Consider the following 21,291-nt stretch of genomic DNA (forward strand, 5'->3'; position numbering starts at 1 on the left):
CTGGAGCCCCATCATCCACCAGTCTGTATGTAGTATACAACAAAAGTGAAAAAGACATGATTTACAACACCAGGATAAATATTTTCTTTTCCCAACAAAGGAAAAAATAGAAATATAAAGCATGGGAAAGCACATAAATATTGAGATATTTGTACAAGAAATAGAGAGAAGCAAATTAACACCAGGAAAAAAAAAAGACGAGTGAAAGAGATAGCAAAGGAAAAACCATTAATGAACAATAATATCTTCCTCTTGAGAAATGCTTCATTCTTATACTAACAGGCAAATTCCCCTGTGAAGAATTGCAGCCAAGGCAACAGGCAATATCTTGTATTTTGTTAAAACTTCATTCTTCTTCACAGATAGATAGCTGATATTGATGACGAACCCGTTAAGACACTGACTACACTACAGATGCATGACAAATCGAAGACGAATCTGTAGCTACCATCATCAAACCAGTTATCAAACAATGAACTTCCTCCATTCATCAACCACCATTTAGCTAACCTTGGTTTTAAAACGAATAATCTAATTCAGTTTCTGGTCAAAGATCATCTCCTGTAACATCAGAAAGGGGAAAGAGAATATTTCATTGGAGTACGGCAGAATTGTTGTTCAAGGTAAAGGGAAAATTACATCCAAGTACCCATATTCTAATAATATTAGGCCTAAGGATCTTGCGAAATTGTAATCATTTCCAAAAATCAAAATTACAATGCAGTTTTACGCGACTTATCCACAACTTTTAGGGAAGCTATTAACTGAATTTAAGAACATTTTACCAGGTTTTAAGTATATTCTCAAAGCTAGTAATAACTTCTAAAAATTGAACCATAATATTTATCATGATTTATAAGATTCTTTACCATAAAATTTTTTTATGGGCTGGGTCCAACATATAATTTTCCTCAGGATTAAAAACGCTAGATTGGTTTTATTTGACCGTGACATGCTTAGATTTCTCAAGTCAGCAAAAAACCATATTTCTGCATCCAGCTGGAACTGCTTAGTGCTTAGGTTAGTTTAACAACCTTTTTTTCCTTTTTCACAGTTTTTGCAGAAGACATACCTGATCACATATGGGACAAGAGTCGCTTCGTTCCATCCACTCAAGAATGCAAGATAGGTGAAAGTGGTGTTCACACTTGGTCAGAGTTTTAGGATTCTCAACATCATATTCTGCATTTAAAATGCATATCTTACATAAACTCTTTCAGTGGCTTAAGAGGCAAAGAGAGCCAGGACGGATTAGTCCCAGTTCTATCGACAGAAACACAGTTAAAATGGGAGGATGAGAAAGAATATTTCTACAAATTGGGGCAACTGTACCTTCAAGACAAATTGGGCAACCATCCTCTTCCTCTGTCACTAATACATGAGATTCATTTGATTTTGTTAGTTCTGGCTTCCTTGGAGATGTAGGCATAGAATTAGCATGAACTTTGCATTCCGCATCTTCAATATCTTCACATGTAAGTAAAGTTGCAAAACTACTACCACTAACTGTTTCTCTGCCTGACTCAGAATCAGTTGACACTGGACAACCCAAAACCGTATCATATGGCAACGGTGCAGGAGGGGGCCGGTAAGTATCAGGTGTTGATCCCTGAAGGTCCAAACCGACCAGCAAGCCGGCAGTGAGTGAACCACCAGTACCATCATTAGTAGTTAAAGACTCGTGCTCTTCCAAAGCCGGTGGACACTGAAGAAAAGATTTTCTTAGATTTAAAATATGTCACAAGCAATGTCTATTACGCAAAGTCCCATGTAAAAAGTAGTAAATGGCTATCATCGTGAAAGAGCTTGAACGTGTGAAAAAACAATCAATACTACAATACAGCTCAATCTCAAGCCGCTTTCCCTTTGACACCTCCTGCGGGGGTCATGCTTGCGTGGGAGAAAATTCTTTAGATATTCTCCCAACTTTATGTAAAAGAAAGAGAAAAACTAGGTTCTTATAAAGGTGTTATAATATATAGTAATCATAATTATGTTTTAGCACTTAATCTCTGCAAATTGCCTCATGACAATTAAGGCATTTTCTTATCCCCATTCTCCTCACTGTACAATCTACAAAAGGCAAGAATAAATGTAGAAATGATAAAATAGAAGGCAGCCATGAAAATCCATTTCAATTTCCTTTTCATTTCTGCGAAGAACTTTGCAGGTGATGAAAAGAAAAGATAAACCAGAGATTTGTCAAGATAAGTTAAATTTAAGCTTCCATATCTTAAAAAAATTTGCACCCGCTTGCAGCTGATGCATCATCCAAAAAAGAATGCATCAGGGCAATTTTTTTCCTGCCAGGTGCCTAACTTATCACAATCAGAGATGTATGATTCATTAGCTCTTCTTTTGCCAATGAATCTAATATTTGGTCAAAAACAGTTCTATAGTCCAAACAAAACAACTAACCAACTGTAATCAACTTTCTTCCAACACTTTTGCCATATACTATTCATCCAACGCTTTTATTGCCTCATTGAATTACTACACCAAAACTTTTAACATTTCTATTAAATAACAGCCAATGGGTTATCTTTTGAGATCCTTTGTGCCCAGAATAAGCATCCATCTAGCAAAGGTTTTTTTTTTTTTTGGTTTGGGGGGGGGGGGCTATACTTTTTACTTCAGTGTTCAAAGAAGATAGAAAAAGGGGGGATGTGCACAGTATAAATAAAATCTGGCAGCACCTTTGATGATTACCTGCAGTAAAGACAATTTCAGTCACAATAATCAAAACCCTCAAGGAAGCCAGATTGCAATGGTGCTTTAGTGTGTTGCATTTACAGCTGTGGTCAATAAAGCAGTTCATGGCATTCCAATTGCCACTTATCAACCATCAAATGTTCTAGTTCTACAAAAGCTATAAATTATGCAAGAAGGATAAATTAAATTACTGACATAGATATAAACTGGTGTTCCATGCAGATGAGGTTTTCTGGCACTGCAGCAGCAACCTCCCATTTTTTAGCACTTGTTTCTGTTTTCTTTTTAGCCAAAACCACTAGTGATGGTCTCTTTCATTCCTGTTATTCAGCACAAAAGAAAATAAGAGGCACCCTAAAACTTGTGTCTTATCTGACGCAAGTCTGCAGATGGTATTTACAGCTAGTTCACAAAGAAATGGGCATGATGTTTCATGAAGCAATAACAATGATGTCAACTTGAAATTATGCAAGCAAATATCATGTCCTAATTAATTACAAAATTTAACCAGTGGCCAAGTCCTTCACTAAGACCAGAGGAATAGCATTAATAGGCAGCAACTGAGAAAAGGTGAATTGCTTATAAAGGAGCCCAAAAATCACAAAGATGTGCGCACGTGGTTGTTCAACATCACGTACTAACGATTTGAAAGCTATCACAATTTTATTTTATTGAATAAAAAAGTTGGATTTAGAAGCCATAGTTTCTTTTCTAAGATACAACACAACATGCAACTATATCCAACATCTTGCACAGCTTGTACAGGCTTCACACATCTGCTATTGCAACCTTTCATGCTGTAGTTGGCAATAGAAAGAGACAATAAGCATCGTTTTCCTTTGAGTACAACTATTTAGTATCCGCTACCACCAGTTAATCCAGATTCAGGAATTGTTGGATTCAAATAGGAGGTAGTTCTCCAGGTGTAGTTTTGACAATATGCATCTTTCATTAACACACAACTCAGCTTTCCAAATCAGTAGCCATTCAATGAACTTTTATTGAAATTATTATCTGGACTCGATAACAAGGCTTAAAGACTATAATACTATAATTCACAACCCTGAATTTATGACTTTTCCAATAAAGGCTCACTACATTTAGCATAAAAAATTCCCAACAAAAGTTAATCTTCACAAGCAACAAACAACTCAAAAACCAATAATATCAACAAAGAACAAGAAGAAAAGATGCAGCAAATCAATGAAACAACAAAAGCCAGGATAATAATCATAATAAGACCAAGAAAAATAGAGCTAACATCTGCCTTACTACCCAGAACACCAAAGCGACCCCAAAAACTGATAGCCCATCAAAACCATTCAATCAAATACAATTACGAAGCTCACCGCATAAACCCTAATAGACAAATCGGTCCCAGAGGAAAAGGGTGCACAGACCACATGTGAATGAGCAATTAAAATGCATAAAAGTTGTCAACGGCAAAGGAAACCATTGAGGAAACGTAAAAGCTCGTACCTTTGGGAAGAAGAGATACAGAATAATAGAACAGATGAATTTCAGGAATAGCGGGTGAGAGAAGGATTGCGAAAGCTTGCACCCTGTGTATGCTCTACTTTCCTGTCCACAGTCCTACTCCTACACGCTCCTCTCATTTCTCTCTCATGGTCATAGGTGCGTTGTCTTTCCTTTCTTACCTTATTTTTGTATTGCTCCTTTTGTGTTATTATTATTCTTTCTCTCTTTTTCTTGAAGATGAAAATGACAAAGTCAACTGGAAAATAGTTGTGGGGCTCCAGGGATGAAGGTGGATCCTTAATCCTAACATGGAAAGTGATAAACTGATAATGTGAAACTGAAGTTAATGAGTCGAACTTTTTTTCTTTTTTAATTTCTTTGCATGCATTAGATTAGATTTATTCACTGATGTCTGATGGATTGCGTCAATGCTTCAATCTTAAGTTTATGAATATAAATCAGAACTTGAGTATTTTTGAAGTTATCCTGAATTCTCTGGCAGAAAATAAATTAACCTGAATTCAACGGAGAAACTTATAAATATATAATTATCAGCAAATGGTACGATGGAGTTAATAATATGGCGATGATGGCAGCATTTATATGCAGTAAATTATATTTTTAAACGTAAAATTAAAACTAGTTATGTTTTTTCTTATACAGTCTACAACTTACAAGATGGCAAAAGAATAGCGTTAGCGTTAGAAATCATAGAGAGGGAAAGAGTTTGGTTTGGCTAGTTCCTTTGTATTTTTCAATAATGTTTTGGAGACAAGACAGTGATGATTAGAAGGTAATTTAGTTGAACTCCAAATTGATATGGTTGGGACAGCACATTGTATTATAGTATTTAGGTATTCATTATTGTTGGTTAGTGACCATCCTTGAAAAGACCTCAAAGTGGTTCTCTATTTCTATAAATTGATATGTTTGATTATTTGTTTCACCTACTTCAATCTACCAATTTTATAATATCCACCTTTTCGGTTCTCATTATTCCTTTTCCATTTATTATTATAATTTTAAAAGAAGTTATAAGTTCTCTGAATTGAATTAAATTTTATCGAGACTTTCCAGAGAGGTTAGTAACAAGGATGATAATGAATAATAAGCAAACAGATAAATAACCTTGATATTATGAATATACAATAAAACAAATGAATCAATCTTTTAACATAACATGCTACCTCCCCCATTAAAATAAGTTCCGGTAATTTCTTAAGAAAATAACAATAAAATATATTATAATAGTAATTAAGTTTCTTTGGCCGGAAAAATATATTATAATTAAATCAACACGCAATTTTTAGTTGGCAAAAAAATTACAGGTTTGAAATTGATCTGCACCCAAAAAGAAATTCAAAGAAAGAAAGAAGGAAACACCGAAACGCACAAAACGGAGCTCGGAAACTGGGTCCATCGTTCATATTGTTGGGCTCAGACGTTACCTATTAAAAGCGAACAGGCCCAGCCCAAACTTTTTCTTATGGGGCTAAATTGAAACAATTTATATTTGCATTTCTGCCTTAAAAAAAAGCTGAAATTTTATAAATACCAAATAAGGAATGTTAATAAACATTTATTATCATTTGCAAATTCATACTTATTAATATTAAATAAAGCTGTGTTACCAAAACTGATTTGGGATTTGTAATTTCCAACTTCTTTTTTCTGTCATTCCCTCAAAAAAAAAATCTAATGCTTTAAATTTCTAATTTTAAAATAGTCTTCAGAAAAATCATATACACAACTTACATTTATAAATAAGAATTGAGATGTTTCAAAGATTCTCCAATATCATACAAAAGAAAAGGAATATAAAATTATTGTGCAGACTCCGAGGCCAATTATTGAAATGGATAAAATAATTCCTCTTCCTCTCAATTATAAGACGGCAAATAAAACGTTGTTAGACTTTTTCTTTGGTTATCTTAATAAATATTTATGGTCGATATCAATCCTGTTGTCTATAGCCGAGTTTCACATCAGTTCTGGATTTGTTTTCTTGTTGACAAGTCTAACTGACCACCATTTGGGCATTTCAGATGTTAAAAAATCCATGGCATGAAAATTCGTACTATGCTTGGGTCCTCAATTTATGATCTTCATAGAATCAAATTCTTTCCACCTTCACTTCCAATTCTCCATTTCAAACCAAGCCCGTTTTTCGTAATCGTCGCTCAAAACTATAGTTATTCTTCATATCAGTTCCATCCACTGATTCAAACCACTGCATCTCCCTCCGTTAGTAGATGCAGAGCTTTAGTGCCAGTTCCTGATCAAACCCATTCCAGGGATTTCAACACGGTGTTTTTATTTAGCTGTAGCATCCTTCAAACCTGTGCGAAAAGGGCAATTCTTTCTGAACTTAAACAAGTACATGGGCATTTGTTCAAGTCTGGATTGTCCAGTGTGCTTTCTTTACAAAATCAGGTCTTGCATACGTATTTCAAATGTATGGAAAGTTCAGACGCAGAAAAGGTGTTTGAGGAATTGCGTGTGCGAAATGTAGTATCCTGGAACATTTCGATTCGTGGTATATTTGACTCTGGTATTTGCAATGGCTTGAATCCATACTTGGTTTTTTCTTATTTTAAAAGGATGGTGATGGAAACGGCTCCTGATTTTACCACATTTAACAGTTTGATTGGCTTTTGCGTTCAGTTGAATGATATTGACATGGGTACGCAATTGCATTGTTTCACAGTGAAGCTGGGATTGGATTTGGATTGCTTTGTTGGCAGTGCTCTTGTTGATTTCTATGCAAAACGTGGCTTAGTTCAGAATGCAAGGTTGGTTTTTAGTTGTGTTCGGTTTAAAGATTTGGTTATGTGGAATGTGATGATCTCATGCTACACTTTGAATTGTTTACCCCTGAAGGCATGGGCCATTTTCAACTTGATGCGATTGGAAGGCGTAAAAGGCGACGAGTTCACATATAGTAGTCTTATAAGTTCATGTGTCGCTTCTGATTGTTATGACTCTGGAAGGCAGATTCACAGTCTTATCCTTAAACAGTCATTTGATTCTGATGTTTCAGTGGCTACCGCTCTGATCAACATCTATGCCAAACATGAAAACATAACCGATGCTCTACGTGTTTTCGACAAGATGGTAATTCGAAGTGTGGTGTCTTGGAACACCTTGATTGTTGGGTGTGGACAGTGTGGACATGGGAATGAAGTCATGGAGATTCTTAGAAATATGCTAAGGGAAGAAACTCACCCTGATGACTTGACTCTTTCCAGCACCATTAGTTCATGTGGGTATGCCTCTTCTATTACTGAAACCAGGCAAGCTCATGCTCTTACAATCAAATCAGGACTTGAGGAATCTATATCTGTAAGCAATTCTTTGTTAACCGCATACTCCAAGTGTGGCACTATTGCTTGTGCATATAAATGTTTCAGGTCCATCCTACAACCTGATGTTATCTCATGGACTTCAATGATAAATGCATATGCCTTTCATGGTCTTGCCCAAAAAGCAAATGAGACATTTGAGAAGATGTTATCTTGTGCCATAAAACCAGACAAAATATCATTTCTTGGTGTTCTCTCTGCTTGTGTTCATTCTGGGCTAGTAATCAAGGGCCTTTATTACTTAAAACTAATGACGAAGGTGTATCAGATTGAGCCGGAAACAGAGCACTATGCCTGCATAGTGGACCTTCTCGGACGATGTGGGTATATATATGAGGCCTTTGAGTTCTTAAGGTCTATGCCAATTGAACCAGAGGGAAACACATTAGGAGCTTTTATTGGATCTTGCAAAGTACATGAACAGATAGTTCTGGCTAGGTGGGCTGCACAGAAGCTGTTGATGATAGAGCCAAAGAAGAGTGTGAATTACACTGTGATGTCCAATATTTATGCTTGTTACAAGCGTTGGTGTGAAGTGGAAAGATTGCGCAGAAAGATGGAGGAAAGGTGCAGTTCAAAGGTCAGAGGTTGTAGCTGGATAGAGATTGGTAATGAGATTAGTTTCTTTGTGTCTTGTGATAGATCCCACCCTGAAGCTCTAGAAGTGCATGCTACGTTAGCAATGTTGATAAGTACAATGAAAGAAGATGGCGTTTGGATTGTATAATTTGTAGAGCTGGGAAAATTATTAGAATACATACCTAAACTAATTATAATTGTATTTCATTAAAAAAAATAACTAATTTAAGTTAATTGTGAACGATCATTTCAAAAACTACTTCCGAAGCAATCATCAAAAGGGATCACCCTCAATTTAGTTGTTTTCTTTTTTGTATTTATGTATGTATCTATCGGTGACTAATGGAGATAACTTCAGTAACTTTCACTGCAATTCTAGTAATTTATGAGTTTATATTGATTATTAAACTAATACTATAATGTTTAATATAAGAGTTAAATAACTAATTTTTAATATTAAGAAATTTAGTTTAATTAGTTATTTGTAATAAATTAATATTATCTTTCTTAAAATACTCTTGTTAAGCATATGCATTAGAGGGGAAATTCTTATTGAAGTATAGGCAACAAACATTATTTGGGATTACTTTTTAGGTACTTTCTTGTCATTTTCCCTATATCTAGTGAAAAAAGTGCAATAAAATTCAAGAAAAACAATAAAAGAAGTCATTAGACCAGATCTTATGATAAATAACATGTCTAAGAAGATAGTTAATAAAGTTCCATGATGTTAAGTATTTTATGTAAGTAATCCTGCCTAATGAAATAACCGTACAAGGCTTGTGTTGCTGTAATTATATTGATGGATTGAGTTTATAAATTATAGATTATTTATAGCAACAAAATTGTCCATTATAAATTTCATGTAAGAAAATCCCAGTATATAACAAACCCATGCGAAAATGAAACACCGTTGCTTCGAGCACAATGCTAATACAGTGTTAAAGCTGCAGCATATTACCAGCGGAACCACTTAACTTATAATCAAAGCCACATGATTTGATCCCCATCTCACTTGCAACTAATTAAGTTTTGGGGGAAACAGAAGAAGGATGGCCCCGACCAAAAAAGGGAAAGAAACTGAAAAAGAAAGTAAGAAGAAAGAGGAGGGCCAGGCATAAATTAATGGGGAATGCCCGGGGGGGGGGGGGAGTTTTGCCTTTTGAGAGTCTTTGTTGAAGTTTCCCCTCAAAGACCACGTTAGGCATCTACGACGCTAATAGCTCTCCTCCTGTCCTCCATTTCTCAATTTCCTCATGAGCTTCTTTGTCTTCAAGGGAAAATACCAGAGAGGTAACGGGGCTTGTTTGGAATCCTATTCTGAGAGCAATTTCCTGTTCTTTGGAAACAACAAACAAGAAAAATAATTTTGGCAAATTGTTCTTTACACTATAACAGTTTTCCTACCTACGGTGGTTCTAATCTCTTATAATACAACAAATCAAAATTTGAATTTGTATTAGAAGAAGTACTCACATTTTGATGTCCGACAGCATCTTGGACATGATTGTCTAAAATAAGAAAATATCTTTATAATCTAATAGCAGAGTATTGCTATTTGGTCATTTGTTTTTAATTTTTTTAAAAAAGGGGAAGCCAAACAGCAAGGGGGTTTCATTAATGGAATTGCTGCAGAATCATGAACATGTGTATTTCCGGTTACCACGTGCTGTCGATGTGTTTAATCCACGTGGCAATCTTTTACGGTGCGAGTTAGTCAAATTGTATTGAAGCGCCACATCATCCCCCGTCAGCTTAAACTAACGGTATCTCCGAGTTTTATAAGCAAAAAGATTAACATCGATAATTGAGCAAACAATTGGAGATTAAAAATATTATAAGGACTTCATTTATAATTTAATTTTTGAAATTTTTGCCCACAAATTTGACTTCATTTTAATTTTAGTCCCTCAATTTTTTTCATTTAAAATATTAATATTTGTTAACACAATAAAAACTTGAATCATTTTACACTTTGAGAAATCAAAACTTATAATTTCAAACTTGAGAGACTGAAAACAAAATGAAGATAAATTTGATATTTTAAAGATTATATTAACCCTTTAATTAATTATTTTTAGGATTAAATAATTAAAATTGATAATTTCATTTCTTGAAGTAGAGAGAGGAAAGCGGATAAAATTTTGAATGAATATTTTGACTCAGTATAATTAATTATCAACTATCAAGGGAAACAAGCCGTGATGTGGGTGCAGGAAAATTCTTTATTTTAAAAATAATTCTCAAATAAAATACACAACAAATTAATTTTATTAAGAATAGTTTCAATAATATCTCTCCAATTCAATATATTAAAAAAATCACGGTAATTTGTTTTTCCTTCCCAATTTTGACTCACCCTTTAATTCAACTTTTCAAGAATGTCGAGTTGTTATAGTTTGATGATGCCAAATATTTTTCTTAATTCTTTTAAGTATAAGAGGGTAAATTCAAATTTTTTTTATATAAAATATAATGAGCATCTGAGTTATAAAATGATTGTTTAAGCATAAAATTCTTAGTTTCCCTATAACCCAGTACACACATACAAGAGTCAAGAGTCCCTATCGGCCAGCGCACGGCTTCACTCACCGCCTTCCCTTCTTGACCGCAACCGTAACATACACGTAACACGCTGGACGGTGGCCGGTAGGGTCCTCCAGGCCCCAACTTCTAAAGATTATACTACCTCCGGTCCTTAATATAAAAGACTCTGTTTGACTTTTTGTTTGGTCCTAATTATAAGATCCCAATCCATTCTGTCTATCATATTTATGTATTTTTTTTCAAGATAGTTCTTCTAATAATGATAGTTCTAGCCAATATACTTAATTAGTAAGGATATTTTAGGAATGACAACACTTATTTATTACAAATAACTTACTTAACTTACTTCCTTAATCTCCTCAAATAAGTCAACTGGGTCTTACAATTAGGACTGGAAGTAGTAAAATTTATCATAATTAAATAAATCAATAATACTAATAAACTTTCTTTCTCTTTTTAAAGAAACAACAATACATTTCGTGTTTTTTTTTTTGGTGAAAGCAACAATACATTTCTTTATGTTCACATATCAACCTCAAATATAATATTCTCAATAATACATTTTTTAGTATACCGCCTCAAACCTTGAGTTCAAGATATGTTTTCAACTTCAAAGTTTTAATTTTAAAAAAATGATGCGTAAATTTCATCAAAAAAATATCTAGTTAAAGATATTTGCGCGTATTTGTATTCATAAGAAATAGTTATATGATCTAAAATATTTGTAGAATAAAAAAGAGAATAATTTATACTTATAGTGTATTGAAGAAATACAATTCATATTTTAATTTCTTGCAAGTTGAAAGGCGAAAGTCGTTGCCATTATTATCAAGAGGACGTTCGGCACTTGAATGAAGAGTTGAAGAACCGAAGGTCTCCTTTCTTACAGCTAATGCTTCCACGCCAATTGTCCCCGCCAAATGAAAAGGCCAAGTTCCCGTTCACGTCGCCAGAGTTCCGGCTCCGGCTACAGCACACCCGAACACCGCCATATCTACTCCTCCAGCTATGATTCCTCCAGTGTCACCATCCACAGGTCAAACTCCTCTTGGAACCCAGTCGCGGTTGCGGCCAGATCAGTGGCTGCGGTTTTTGTTGGTTGCTTCACCCCACCGGATGAGAGTAACTCCAGGAGCTTCGTGGATTCTCAGGAGTTCAAAGCTTCCTCTTCATCCTCCGGTAGTTTCCTTTTCTCAGTTTGTATTGTGCAATACAGGGGAAAATTGGGATTCTGTTTGTTGATAGCTGTTAGTGATTCTCTGTGCGTGTCTTGGATCTGAATTTTGACCCTGGTTTCTTAGTTTCGAGGTTTCCATTTCGAAGCCGTATATACTGGTTGGCTAGTGAGAAAACTGTAGAAATGTGAAGACTGGTTGGTTGTGTTGATACTTTTTGTGGGTATCATGATCAAATAAGCATATCTAAGGTAGTAGCTCTTGTGAATCCCTTGTTAATAGGGTTCCTACTTGAGTGAATAATTTCTTCGATTCATAATCCTAGCTTGCATGTTTCTTTTGTTGGTGAGCAAAATCCTGGGCCCTCTATCATCAAATCATCAATTTTTAAGTAATACTCTGTACTCACCCCCCACAACCCTCTCTGTTCTCTGCTATGCGCAAGCAATAACATAACACTTGAACTTAGGTTTGCATTTTCTGCTAGCTGAGAGAGGCATTCGAGCTGAATGGGACAGTGTAGTAATGCCCTCCTCCATTACTTTCACAAATTTGGTAGGGCATCCAATACAATTGCATGACTCAGTATCTGATCAGAAAAATTTTCAAGCGGGCAGGATGATTATTTCATAATAATAAATTCTGTTTGTTTCTTAGTTGTATCTGATTCTTCGGGAACCGGTAGTCAGAGAACGCATAGTTCAAATAGACGAATCAGTTCCAGTTCATACAAGTCAACTCAGGGAAATGATCCTAGACCTCTGAATTTCACCCTGGAGCGTATCTTCCAAGCCACAAGAAACTTCTCCCCCGCTTACAAGGTCGGTCAAGGTGGTTTTGGTACAGTGTACAAGGCAAATCTCCAGAATGGAACTGTTGTTGCAGTAAAGCGTGCCAAAAAGGTTGTTCTTATTCAGCATTCTCTGCTTGGTTGTGTCACCATTTTGAGCATCGTCTTAGTTATTAGTGAAAGTTACTAATTAATTACCTTGCTTTGCAGAGTTTATATGAGAAGCATTCGGGTGTTGAGTTCCAGAGTGAGATCCAAACGTTATCACGGGTTGAACATTTGAATTTGGTCAAGTTCTATGGATATTTAGAGCAAGGAGATGAAAGAATTCTTGTTGTGGAGTATGTCCCAAATGGAACCCTTAGAGAGCATTTAGATTGTGAGTTTCCTTTTATTGTTTTATTCTCATGTGGTTTTGTCTTTTCCTTGCCACTTCCATAAACTTTAAGTGTACCTGTAATTTATTTTCTTTCGCCAACTTAAATGTATCTGTAACTTGATCAAAAGGAATATTGCAGGCATTCGAGGGAACATTTTGGACCTTGCTTCTCGTCTAGACATTGCGATTGATGTGGCTCATGCTATCACCTATCTTCATATGTATATAGGTATAAACTCCTCGCTCACAAGACCGTATCGCCAGAATGATCATTTTAGTCATGAAAAAGTGTCCTCTTATTTGTTCTCAAGGCTACTCCAAAAAATTTTACAGGCAGTGTATCTTTGTATTTCATTTGCAGATCATCCTATTATTCATAGAGACATTAAATCCTCCAACATTCTTCTTACTGAAAACTTGCGAGCGAAGGTAGCAGACTTTGGTTTTGCTAGACAGGCACCTGACAGTGATTCTGGTGCGACCCATGTATCCACCCAAGTTAGAGGAACTGCTGGCTACTTGGATCCTGAATATCTCAGAACCTACCAACTGACTGAGAAGAGTGATGTCTATTCATTTGGCGTTTTACTTGTTGAACTTGTCTCAGGTAGACGTCCCATTGAACCAAAATTTGAACTGAAGGAGAGAATAACTGCAAAATGGGTGCGTCTCTCTTTTCCCCAGCGATGTTTAGTCATGAACAGATTATGTATTAGCAGAGGGTGTGGAAATAGTTTATTGCTTTTATCTGACATGGTTTTTCATGAGGGCAGGCTATGAAGAAATTCATTGGCGGTGATACCATCTCGGTGTTGGACCCGAAACTAGATCACACTGCCGCAAATAATCTGGCGCTAGAAAAGATACTTGAACTAGCCTTGCAGTGTTTGGCACCTCATAGACAAAACAGGCCTAGTATGAAGAAATGCGCCGAGATCCTTTGGGCCATCCGCAAGGATTACAGAGAGCTATCAGCTTCAGATTTTCGTTCATTTTCCTCTTCTTCCCAGAGGAGTGCATCAATAAAAGAGTGAGAAACGCAAAAAGATTTCTTTGAAGGATAAATAATATGCATTCGTCAAAAAACCTTAGGTTCATTGATCTCTAGTCCTTGAAATTGATATACACAAATTGTTCCTTACAAGTAACAAACTCATCACAAGTTATTTACAAGGATTAGCGGGTGCATTGACATGCCAGAGCTAAATCGATGTAATAATTCAGGGGCCAATCAGTTGGTTTAGAATACAGGTGTAAGTGGATATACTGGTAATTTTATGGAACTTGTAGATAGCATTTTTGTTCCAGAAAAACCTGTCTTTTGCTTTCTGTGATCTTTTAACTTGCCTTCTTTTGAAGAAATGTTTGATAAGCGACAAGGAAACTTGCACTCTGTTACTTGGAACCATGAGAGCCGTGCGAGGGAGAAAGCTTTGATGTAACAATTGGCCTCCTAGCTATCTCGTCTGTATCTGTTAGTAATGGGTGTAGTTAGCAGCAAATTAGTTTTCATTGACAAAATATCTGATCTCTCTCTCTCTCTCTCTCTCTCTATCTATATATATATATATATATATCATATCTCTTTAGAAAAAGAAAAAGGAAGGAGGCTAAAAATGCCTGAAGCAACAAGTACAGGAAGAATAGGAGCACCAGAAGCATCGCCCATGAGGATGTGCTGGCAATAATTAAGCGGTTGTTGACAAAATAGACTAATTCCTATTCTGATGATGTGTTGGATTAACAAATCGATTTGTTAATTTGTTGTCTTCTCGAAAGTCGGAGCTAATTTTAATTAAACAAATCTTTTCTTGAAGCATCCTTGATTTGGGTGGTCAGGTGATGTGGCAGATTGCTTAATCTTCACTATTAAGATTAATTGCAGTTTGAGAATTCACTTCAACTCAGTTTTTTTTCAAGTTTCTAATTTCTTTGGACCAACGTTCACGCATAGGCTCATCTCAGTGGATTTACGTGTTTGAGCTAACTGGGACAGGGAGACTGCTGGATTACAAGTTGATAAGACGTTTGTTATTTATTTTTTTATGGCCCATTGGCCGCAAAGTGGAACCAAACTAATTTCATTTTGTATTTAATTTTACAGTACTAAATATATAAAAATGCTAGGGAAATTTTTTATCAATAATACTCATTAGTTGTTTCAAATAGTTTTTCCTCAATAGATCGTGGGAAAAGTCTTACTGTTAACCAAAATGCATTCTTGTTCACAATCAAAAGGCACATAAATTATTTTCTTTGCTATAAGTGTCTTTTTATTACACTTAACCAGATATAAGTTCTCTTAATTAAGTTCCCAAAGCCTTCCCATAGAAATTAGTCTTTTCCAAGTCTCTTAATTTTTTTTTGTTGCCCACCCAATTCATCGGAACTTTACTTCGACTATATCTGGATCCGACCCGCGTCGCGCATCTGGCTGTAGTGGGTGAATCTCCCAACAACAATTTCTGTATACGTTAAGGCTTGAACTCGAGATCTCGTTTAAGCGGTATTAAGCCGCTTACCACTTTCCAAGCCTCTTATTTTTTTTTTTTTTGGTACAGAACGAGGGCTAGAGCCCAAGTTAGATAATGCCAAGGTCAAACTCGGTACAATCACTGGTCAACAGAGATCTCAAATGCTCCGGACAAGAATCAAAAAGAGCAGTCTTCGAAATTCCCATCTTAGCTAGCGCGTCAGCCACCTTGTTGCCTTCTCTTTGAGTATATCTTACTTCCACCTCCCAATTATATCTCAGCATGGACACTAATACTATTCTTGTAAATACGAGACTGCTGTGATCATTATGTTTTTGATGGTGTAAAAGGTCAACTAGACCCTTAGCATCTGATTCTAAAATAACTCTTCTAAAACCAAAATCCCAGGCTAAAGATAAACCTTTGAAAACTGCCCATTCTTCGGCCTCTACTGCACTGGTCATACCAATGATGTGACAGAAACCAGTAACCCAGTTGCCCAAATTGTCCCTTATGATGCCTCCGCCGCCTGCTCTTAAAGAATTCTGATTCATTGCACCATCCACACTAATTTTCACCCATCCACAAGGCGGTGGGCTCCATTTCCTGCTACGCAGTAATTGTCCCTCAGTCAGATTTAACTTTTGATTAAGAGTCAGACACAATATTTCCAGCAATTTAAGACAACAGCAGCAGGGTCCGACGGTCTACTTGCAAATTGCAGTAGCAGGGTTTTAGTCAAGCACCTCAGGTCCAAAGAGACAAAGTTTTTAATTTTTAAAAACAAAAGCCATGGGAAGGCGAGGCCGGCCCATCTCCCAAGCGGAGGCCCAAACACAGCATGGTACAAAAACGGTACGTCATCACCCAAGGCATGCACGCCTGAAATCAACATTTATCGCTCGATCTCCTTCGTAGTTTTATCATTTCAATTACCTAAAAATTTAAATTATATTTCTGGATTAATTTTACCAGAGATAACACAAACTTACTTTTCTGTGTTAAATAGAGACAATATTATATATATTTTTTTAAAAAAGTTAAGTAAACATTTAAATACTCCTCCGGTTCTATAGTGCAATTCTACACTGCAAAATAAATCTAGATGAGTATGATGTATCCAAAGTCGACTTTTGCTGCGGCCGCCTTACCTAAAACCGCCCCAAACCCTACAAGACTGAGTCATATAGCAAGTTTCCAGTGCCTCCCAAAACGTCAACATATTAATGTAGCAGAGACCCAAGTGTATGGATTCAGCAGTGGTGAGGAGGATGAGTCACAAGTTCAGTTTCGATAAAAACAAATAGTTGGAGTCAGCAGTCAACAATGGAGGGACCAGAAATTTTAGGGAAGAGAACAGATTTAGATTACAGTATTATATTAATTTGTGTGGAACATACAATATAATGTTTGACCATACGCATTATTATATTATATAGGTAACTAAAGTGGCATTTAATCACCGTTCCATATGCATCTAACGTCTTGATATTATTTTTATATTTTGAGTACCCTAATTTTATTTATAGTATATTTAACATCTTAAATCATAAATAAGATCAGAATACTGGATGTGATTGTAAAATAATATCAAAAGGTGCTAGATGCATCGGGAAGAAAATAAATAAGATTAGCATGTTGAATGCTCCCAGAAAATACTATCTTTAGTCCTTAATATAACCTAGTTGGAGATTTAATTTGGTCATTAGTATAAGATTTTAGTCCATTTTGTCTTCAGTATTTATTCGTTTCTCTTCAAGGAATCCCTACATATGTTAAGAAATTTTCATCAAAAGAAAACTTCAATGCACATGAACAACAAAAATATTTTAGAGAAGACAACACTTATTTATTAAACTAACAAACTCAGCTAATTTTATTAATTTTCATAACTTAGTTATGTAATTCTTACGTTAAAAACGGATGCAATTTTACCTTATATGATAAATAACACATGGACACCGGACACGTATAAGAGACAATGCATGTGTCGCATTTTCTAGCTTCTACCGACCCACCCACGGCGTGCTTTAATGTCATCACTTGAAATTTTCTGGCGTTTGTGTGTCATGAGTATGATTTTCCTTTGCTTCTGACGTGTGTTTCTGTTTTGTTCTTTGATTAATGGCGAATCCCTCTTCTTTCTCTCTCAGAAATAAGACATTACGGTCTCATTAATTTTAATTGAGTCCCACACAGCGATTACTGATAACTACAAATCCTCTCTCATGTTGATTTTTTCCCTCCTCGAGCTGTTTGAATTGGATATTTAATTTGAATCCACATTCACGTCCCTAAAAGTAATTAATTAAACACACACACACACATCAAAATAAATCGAAGAGATTATAGAAAGATGCAATTTCCTTTATTCACTTCAAACATTGATCATTATATATACTCGAAGCAACCAACATATTTGGGTTAGTTAATTGTAAATATTACTACCTCCGGTCCTAATTATAAGACCCAGTTGACTAATTTGAAAAAATTAAGGAAGTAAGTTAAGTTAGTTATTTGTAATAGATAAGTGTTGTCATTTCTAAAATATCCTTGCTAATTAAGTATATTAGCTAGAACTATCATTATTAGAAGGATTATCTTGGAAAAAAATACATAAATATGAGAGACAAAATGGATTAGGGTCTTATAATTAGGACCAAACTAAAAGTCAAACGGGGTCTTATATTAAGGACCGGAGGTAGTATTGCGTTCTTCTTTTTCGATCTAAACAGACCTGAGCTGTATGTTTTGCGGGTTTTGTTCCCGAATTTGATATTTGATTTCTCTAGTTATTGGCATCCAAAGAATGATGCCAATTTTCTTTCTTTCTTTTTCCTTTATTATTATTATTGTTACTCTTCTGATCCTTAATATAAGACGTATTTAACTAATTTGATTATATTAAGAAAGTTAGGTAAGTTAGTTAATTATAAGAAATTTGACATTTTTTTCTTAAAATACCATAATTATCTTTTTTAATATCATTCTTCATCTTCTACTTGATTATAGTTGAAGGAATATTCACAGTGATAATTTAAAAAAAATTGATAAATATGAGAAATAGATATTATATTTAAGACCAAAATTAATTTAATAATTAGGTTCTATATTATATTAAGGATCAGAGGAGTATTATTATTGCCTATACCAATTTTCTTAGTACATATAAGGACACCATCGTAGTCGACCTAACTTTAATATATGGGTCCGCACGTTCTGTTTTATATAAGATATTTTTAGACAATCTGAGGGCGATAGGTTTTTTCTTTAATTGGAATTACTATTATTTTATCCGATATATTGAAGAGAAAAAGAAAAAAATTTAATCTTCTACTTGATTTATTTTCTTGAGGAAAAAAATCATAATTTGATGGGAAAAATAGTCAAATTGGTATCGATAGCAATGGGTAAGCTGAAAAGCATGCGAGAGTTGCAATCAGAAGAGCAAGCATCATTAATTAAATATTCTTGCTGAAGATATTTTAAATGTAGTATTGATTTGAAGGGACCTTATCTTCGCATATGCTGACTTTTCAGGTTGCGTCTCACCTCATCTTACTACAGAAGATCAAGTGGCTCATCGCATAATGCTACTTTTCCAACCTCGCCTTCCCCTATAAATACCAACCTTCTCTTCTTCCTCATGCATCAAACTCACTATAACTCTTGTTACTTACTCTGTATCATCACAGAAACCAGAAGAAGCCCTAAGCATCATCATGGAGAGGAAGTCACTTGTCGCTGTCTTTTCCATCCTCATCCTTCTCTTCGCTGCTCGTAAGTCTCTATTCCGACGTCGATGAGTTCCTTCTTCTTCAATAATATTTTGTGTTAATCATGTAAATGAATGAATGCAGAAGAAATGGTGGTGAAGACGGAGGCAAAGACATGCGAGAAGCCGAGCAAGTTCTTCACAGGAGGATGCATTGGGACGACCGGCAATAAACAGTGTGGCTATCTCTGTGTCAGAGGCGAAGGATTGCTCAGTGGCGCTTGCAAAGGCCTCAAGTGCGTCTGTACTAAAGCTTGCTGAACCTTAATATATATGTTACATAAATAAAACCTATATATATATATATATAGGTACGTAGGTCGTTGTTGGAGTTTGGTGATGAAATAAGCTCATTAATATGGCTATCCCTTGGATCTGTACCTAGGGAGAGTTGAAATGGGTTGTACTCGTGTGTGAGAGGGTGGCTAGCTTTAGCTTGCTCGCCTTCTGCTCTCACTCCGGAATCCTTTCTTAATTATGACTTAACCATGGATTCATGTGTGTCTTCTGCTACACTATCTATGATACTCATGACCAGCTTCACTTTCTGAATATATTATTATAAAATCTATAAGAAGTGATACTTAAAGAGAATATATATGATGAACATACGCATGTTCAAATTAAATTTCAGATATAGTTATCATTACATATGTCAATAACAAGTAGTTTCTTATAATTAGAGATCTCGCCACATGCAAATCATTCACTATATGAAGTAGATAAATTTTCTCATGATTCTGGCCAAAACAAATAAATAAATTTTCTCATGGTGTTCAAGGGATGATTTTTTTTTTTTGTTGAGGTCAAGTTATCTACTATCGGTAGCAGTAACTAATTTTCTTACACTGTAAACTTTTTAAAGGGATTTTAGTGTTGATTATAAAATCTTATCCATACACACTGTCAGGATCGAATCTCTGACTAAATGTTTAAAAAACTCTAGATTTTTTGAAGGGGTTTTAGTGTCGACTATAAAATCCTATCTGTACACACTATCAGGGATCAAATCCCTAACTAAATGTTTAAAAAACTCAACTAAGTGTCAAGCTAGGCATCGTCGTGGTTTGAGAGATCGGTTTTAATATTCATGATTTGCATGTAAATAGTACTATAAGTTGATATAACAAAAATACTAAGGACCTTGTTTTAATGTTTTGAGCAGCATAGGATAAGGCCTTTTAAAGAGAAATACTTGGCCCTTATCATGAAGTGCTAGAGCATATATTTATTACACTTTTTTAAATAATGCCCATTTCTTAATGTTTAATTTGTTGATCTTTTTATTTCTTGAAAATTTTCTCATTAAAACGTGAGTTTTTTGGACAGAAAATTTATGTTTCGTTCAAACATGAGTTTAAATATAGAGAGATTTGATTTTTTCCCTCATTTTCTAAAAGTTAATAGCCTCACATCAGTTACAATGAAAAGGCTCGAAATGCCTTACAAAAATACCAGAAAGAGTAAAAAAGATCGAATAGTTAAATAATTAATTAAAATTCATAATAGATATATATAACATAATGAGAGATGTATAATAATAAAGCAAACGAGTCTCATGCACAAATATAATTTGTTATGGCACATTTTCAAGTATAAATGGTAAATAATTTGATTAATAAATCATTACATTACATAAAAATTTTGGGGGCGGGGGAAGAATATCCTTACCAAATGGGTAGTTGGTCATTGACGAGGACTGATTTCATGGTGAAGTTGATGTCATAAACAAGACATTATTTGAATTTAAATTTTAATCAAAAGCCACGACTGTAGTATTATATGAAGTTATGAATAATTCTACACAAATGGAAAAAAGTATCAGTACTATTTATAAATTTGTATAATAATTATCAACAAACATTAATTCAACTCGTAATGATATACTCCTATGGTGCTATTTATAGAGTAAAAAGAGGCAAAAAAAATTTCATGCTATTTATAAGACGGAAAGAGTGAATTTTAATATAAATATACAATTTTACTGTTCATTTATTATTGTGTTAACTTTGCTCTAAT

The 21,291-nt window shown here is 35.0% G+C and overlaps 3 protein-coding genes across 3 annotated transcripts; 2 read left to right on the forward strand and 1 right to left on the reverse strand.

The window, feature by feature from the left end:
- Nucleotides 1–204: 204 nt before the first annotated feature.
- LOC114726767 (probable E3 ubiquitin-protein ligase RHB1A) lies at nucleotides 205–4,346 on the reverse strand. The gene is made up of 5 exons (XM_028913464.1): nucleotides 4,192–4,346; nucleotides 2,908–3,032; nucleotides 1,333–1,705; nucleotides 1,073–1,182; nucleotides 205–561 (listed from the first exon to the last, which is right to left on the reverse strand). Exons 2-5 carry the CDS (start codon nucleotides 2,968–2,970, stop codon nucleotides 532–534), a joined length of 576 nt encoding a protein of 191 aa, XP_028769297.1. The 5' UTR covers nucleotides 2,971–3,032; nucleotides 4,192–4,346; the 3' UTR covers nucleotides 205–531.
- Nucleotides 4,347–6,625: 2,279 nt separating this feature from the next.
- LOC114726728 (pentatricopeptide repeat-containing protein At2g46050, mitochondrial-like) lies at nucleotides 6,626–8,280 on the forward strand. Its single transcript, XM_028913412.1, has 2 exons — nucleotides 6,626–6,742; nucleotides 6,899–8,280. Exons 1-2 carry the CDS (start codon nucleotides 6,649–6,651, stop codon nucleotides 8,278–8,280), a joined length of 1,476 nt encoding a protein of 491 aa, XP_028769245.1. The 5' UTR covers nucleotides 6,626–6,648.
- Nucleotides 8,281–11,520: 3,240 nt separating this feature from the next.
- LOC114726713 (calmodulin-binding receptor-like cytoplasmic kinase 2) lies at nucleotides 11,521–14,385 on the forward strand. The gene is made up of 6 exons (XM_028913392.1): nucleotides 11,521–11,858; nucleotides 12,512–12,756; nucleotides 12,855–13,023; nucleotides 13,163–13,252; nucleotides 13,385–13,686; nucleotides 13,797–14,385. The coding sequence occupies exons 1-6, from the start codon at nucleotides 11,600–11,602 to the stop codon at nucleotides 14,055–14,057; spliced, it is 1,326 nt and encodes a 441-aa protein (XP_028769225.1). The 5' UTR covers nucleotides 11,521–11,599; the 3' UTR covers nucleotides 14,058–14,385.
- The last annotated feature ends 6,906 nt before the right edge of the window (nucleotides 14,386–21,291 follow it).

Source organism: Neltuma alba, unplaced genomic scaffold (assembly GCF_004799145.2).
Source record: "Neltuma alba isolate B1F8T4 unplaced genomic scaffold, ASM479914v2 tig00012402_pilon, whole genome shotgun sequence".
Classification (NCBI taxonomy): Eukaryota; Viridiplantae; Streptophyta; class Magnoliopsida; order Fabales; family Fabaceae; genus Neltuma; species Neltuma alba.

What these genes read in the sequence shown, in the direction of transcription:
- LOC114726728 (XM_028913412.1), top strand. Translation starts at nt 6,649, where the DNA reads ATGGAAAGTTCAGACGCAGAAAAGGTGTTTGAGGAATTGCGTGTGCGA. An exon ending in TCGTGGTATATTTGACTCTG is followed by an intron (nt 6,743 to 6,898) that starts GTATTTGCAATG and finishes ATTGTTTCACAG; the next exon opens with TGAAGCTGGGATTGGATTTG.
- LOC114726713 (XM_028913392.1), top strand. Translation starts at nt 11,600, where the DNA reads ATGAAAAGGCCAAGTTCCCGTTCACGTCGCCAGAGTTCCGGCTCCGGC. An exon ending in CAGTAAAGCGTGCCAAAAAG is followed by an intron (nt 12,757 to 12,854) that starts GTTGTTCTTATT and finishes CTTGCTTTGCAG; the next exon opens with AGTTTATATGAGAAGCATTC. An exon ending in CCTTAGAGAGCATTTAGATT is followed by an intron (nt 13,024 to 13,162) that starts GTGAGTTTCCTT and finishes GGAATATTGCAG; the next exon opens with GCATTCGAGGGAACATTTTG.
- LOC114726767 (XM_028913464.1), bottom strand. Translation starts at nt 2,970, where the DNA reads ATGGGAGGTTGCTGCTGCAGTGCCAGAAAACCTCATCTGCATGGAACA. An exon ending in TTGCCCAATTTGTCTTGAAG is followed by an intron (nt 1,183 to 1,332) that starts GTACAGTTGCCC and finishes TTTTAAATGCAG; the next exon opens with AATATGATGTTGAGAATCCT. An exon ending in CTTGTCCCATATGTGATCAG is followed by an intron (nt 562 to 1,072) that starts GTATGTCTTCTG and finishes CTGATGTTACAG; the next exon opens with GAGATGATCTTTGACCAGAA.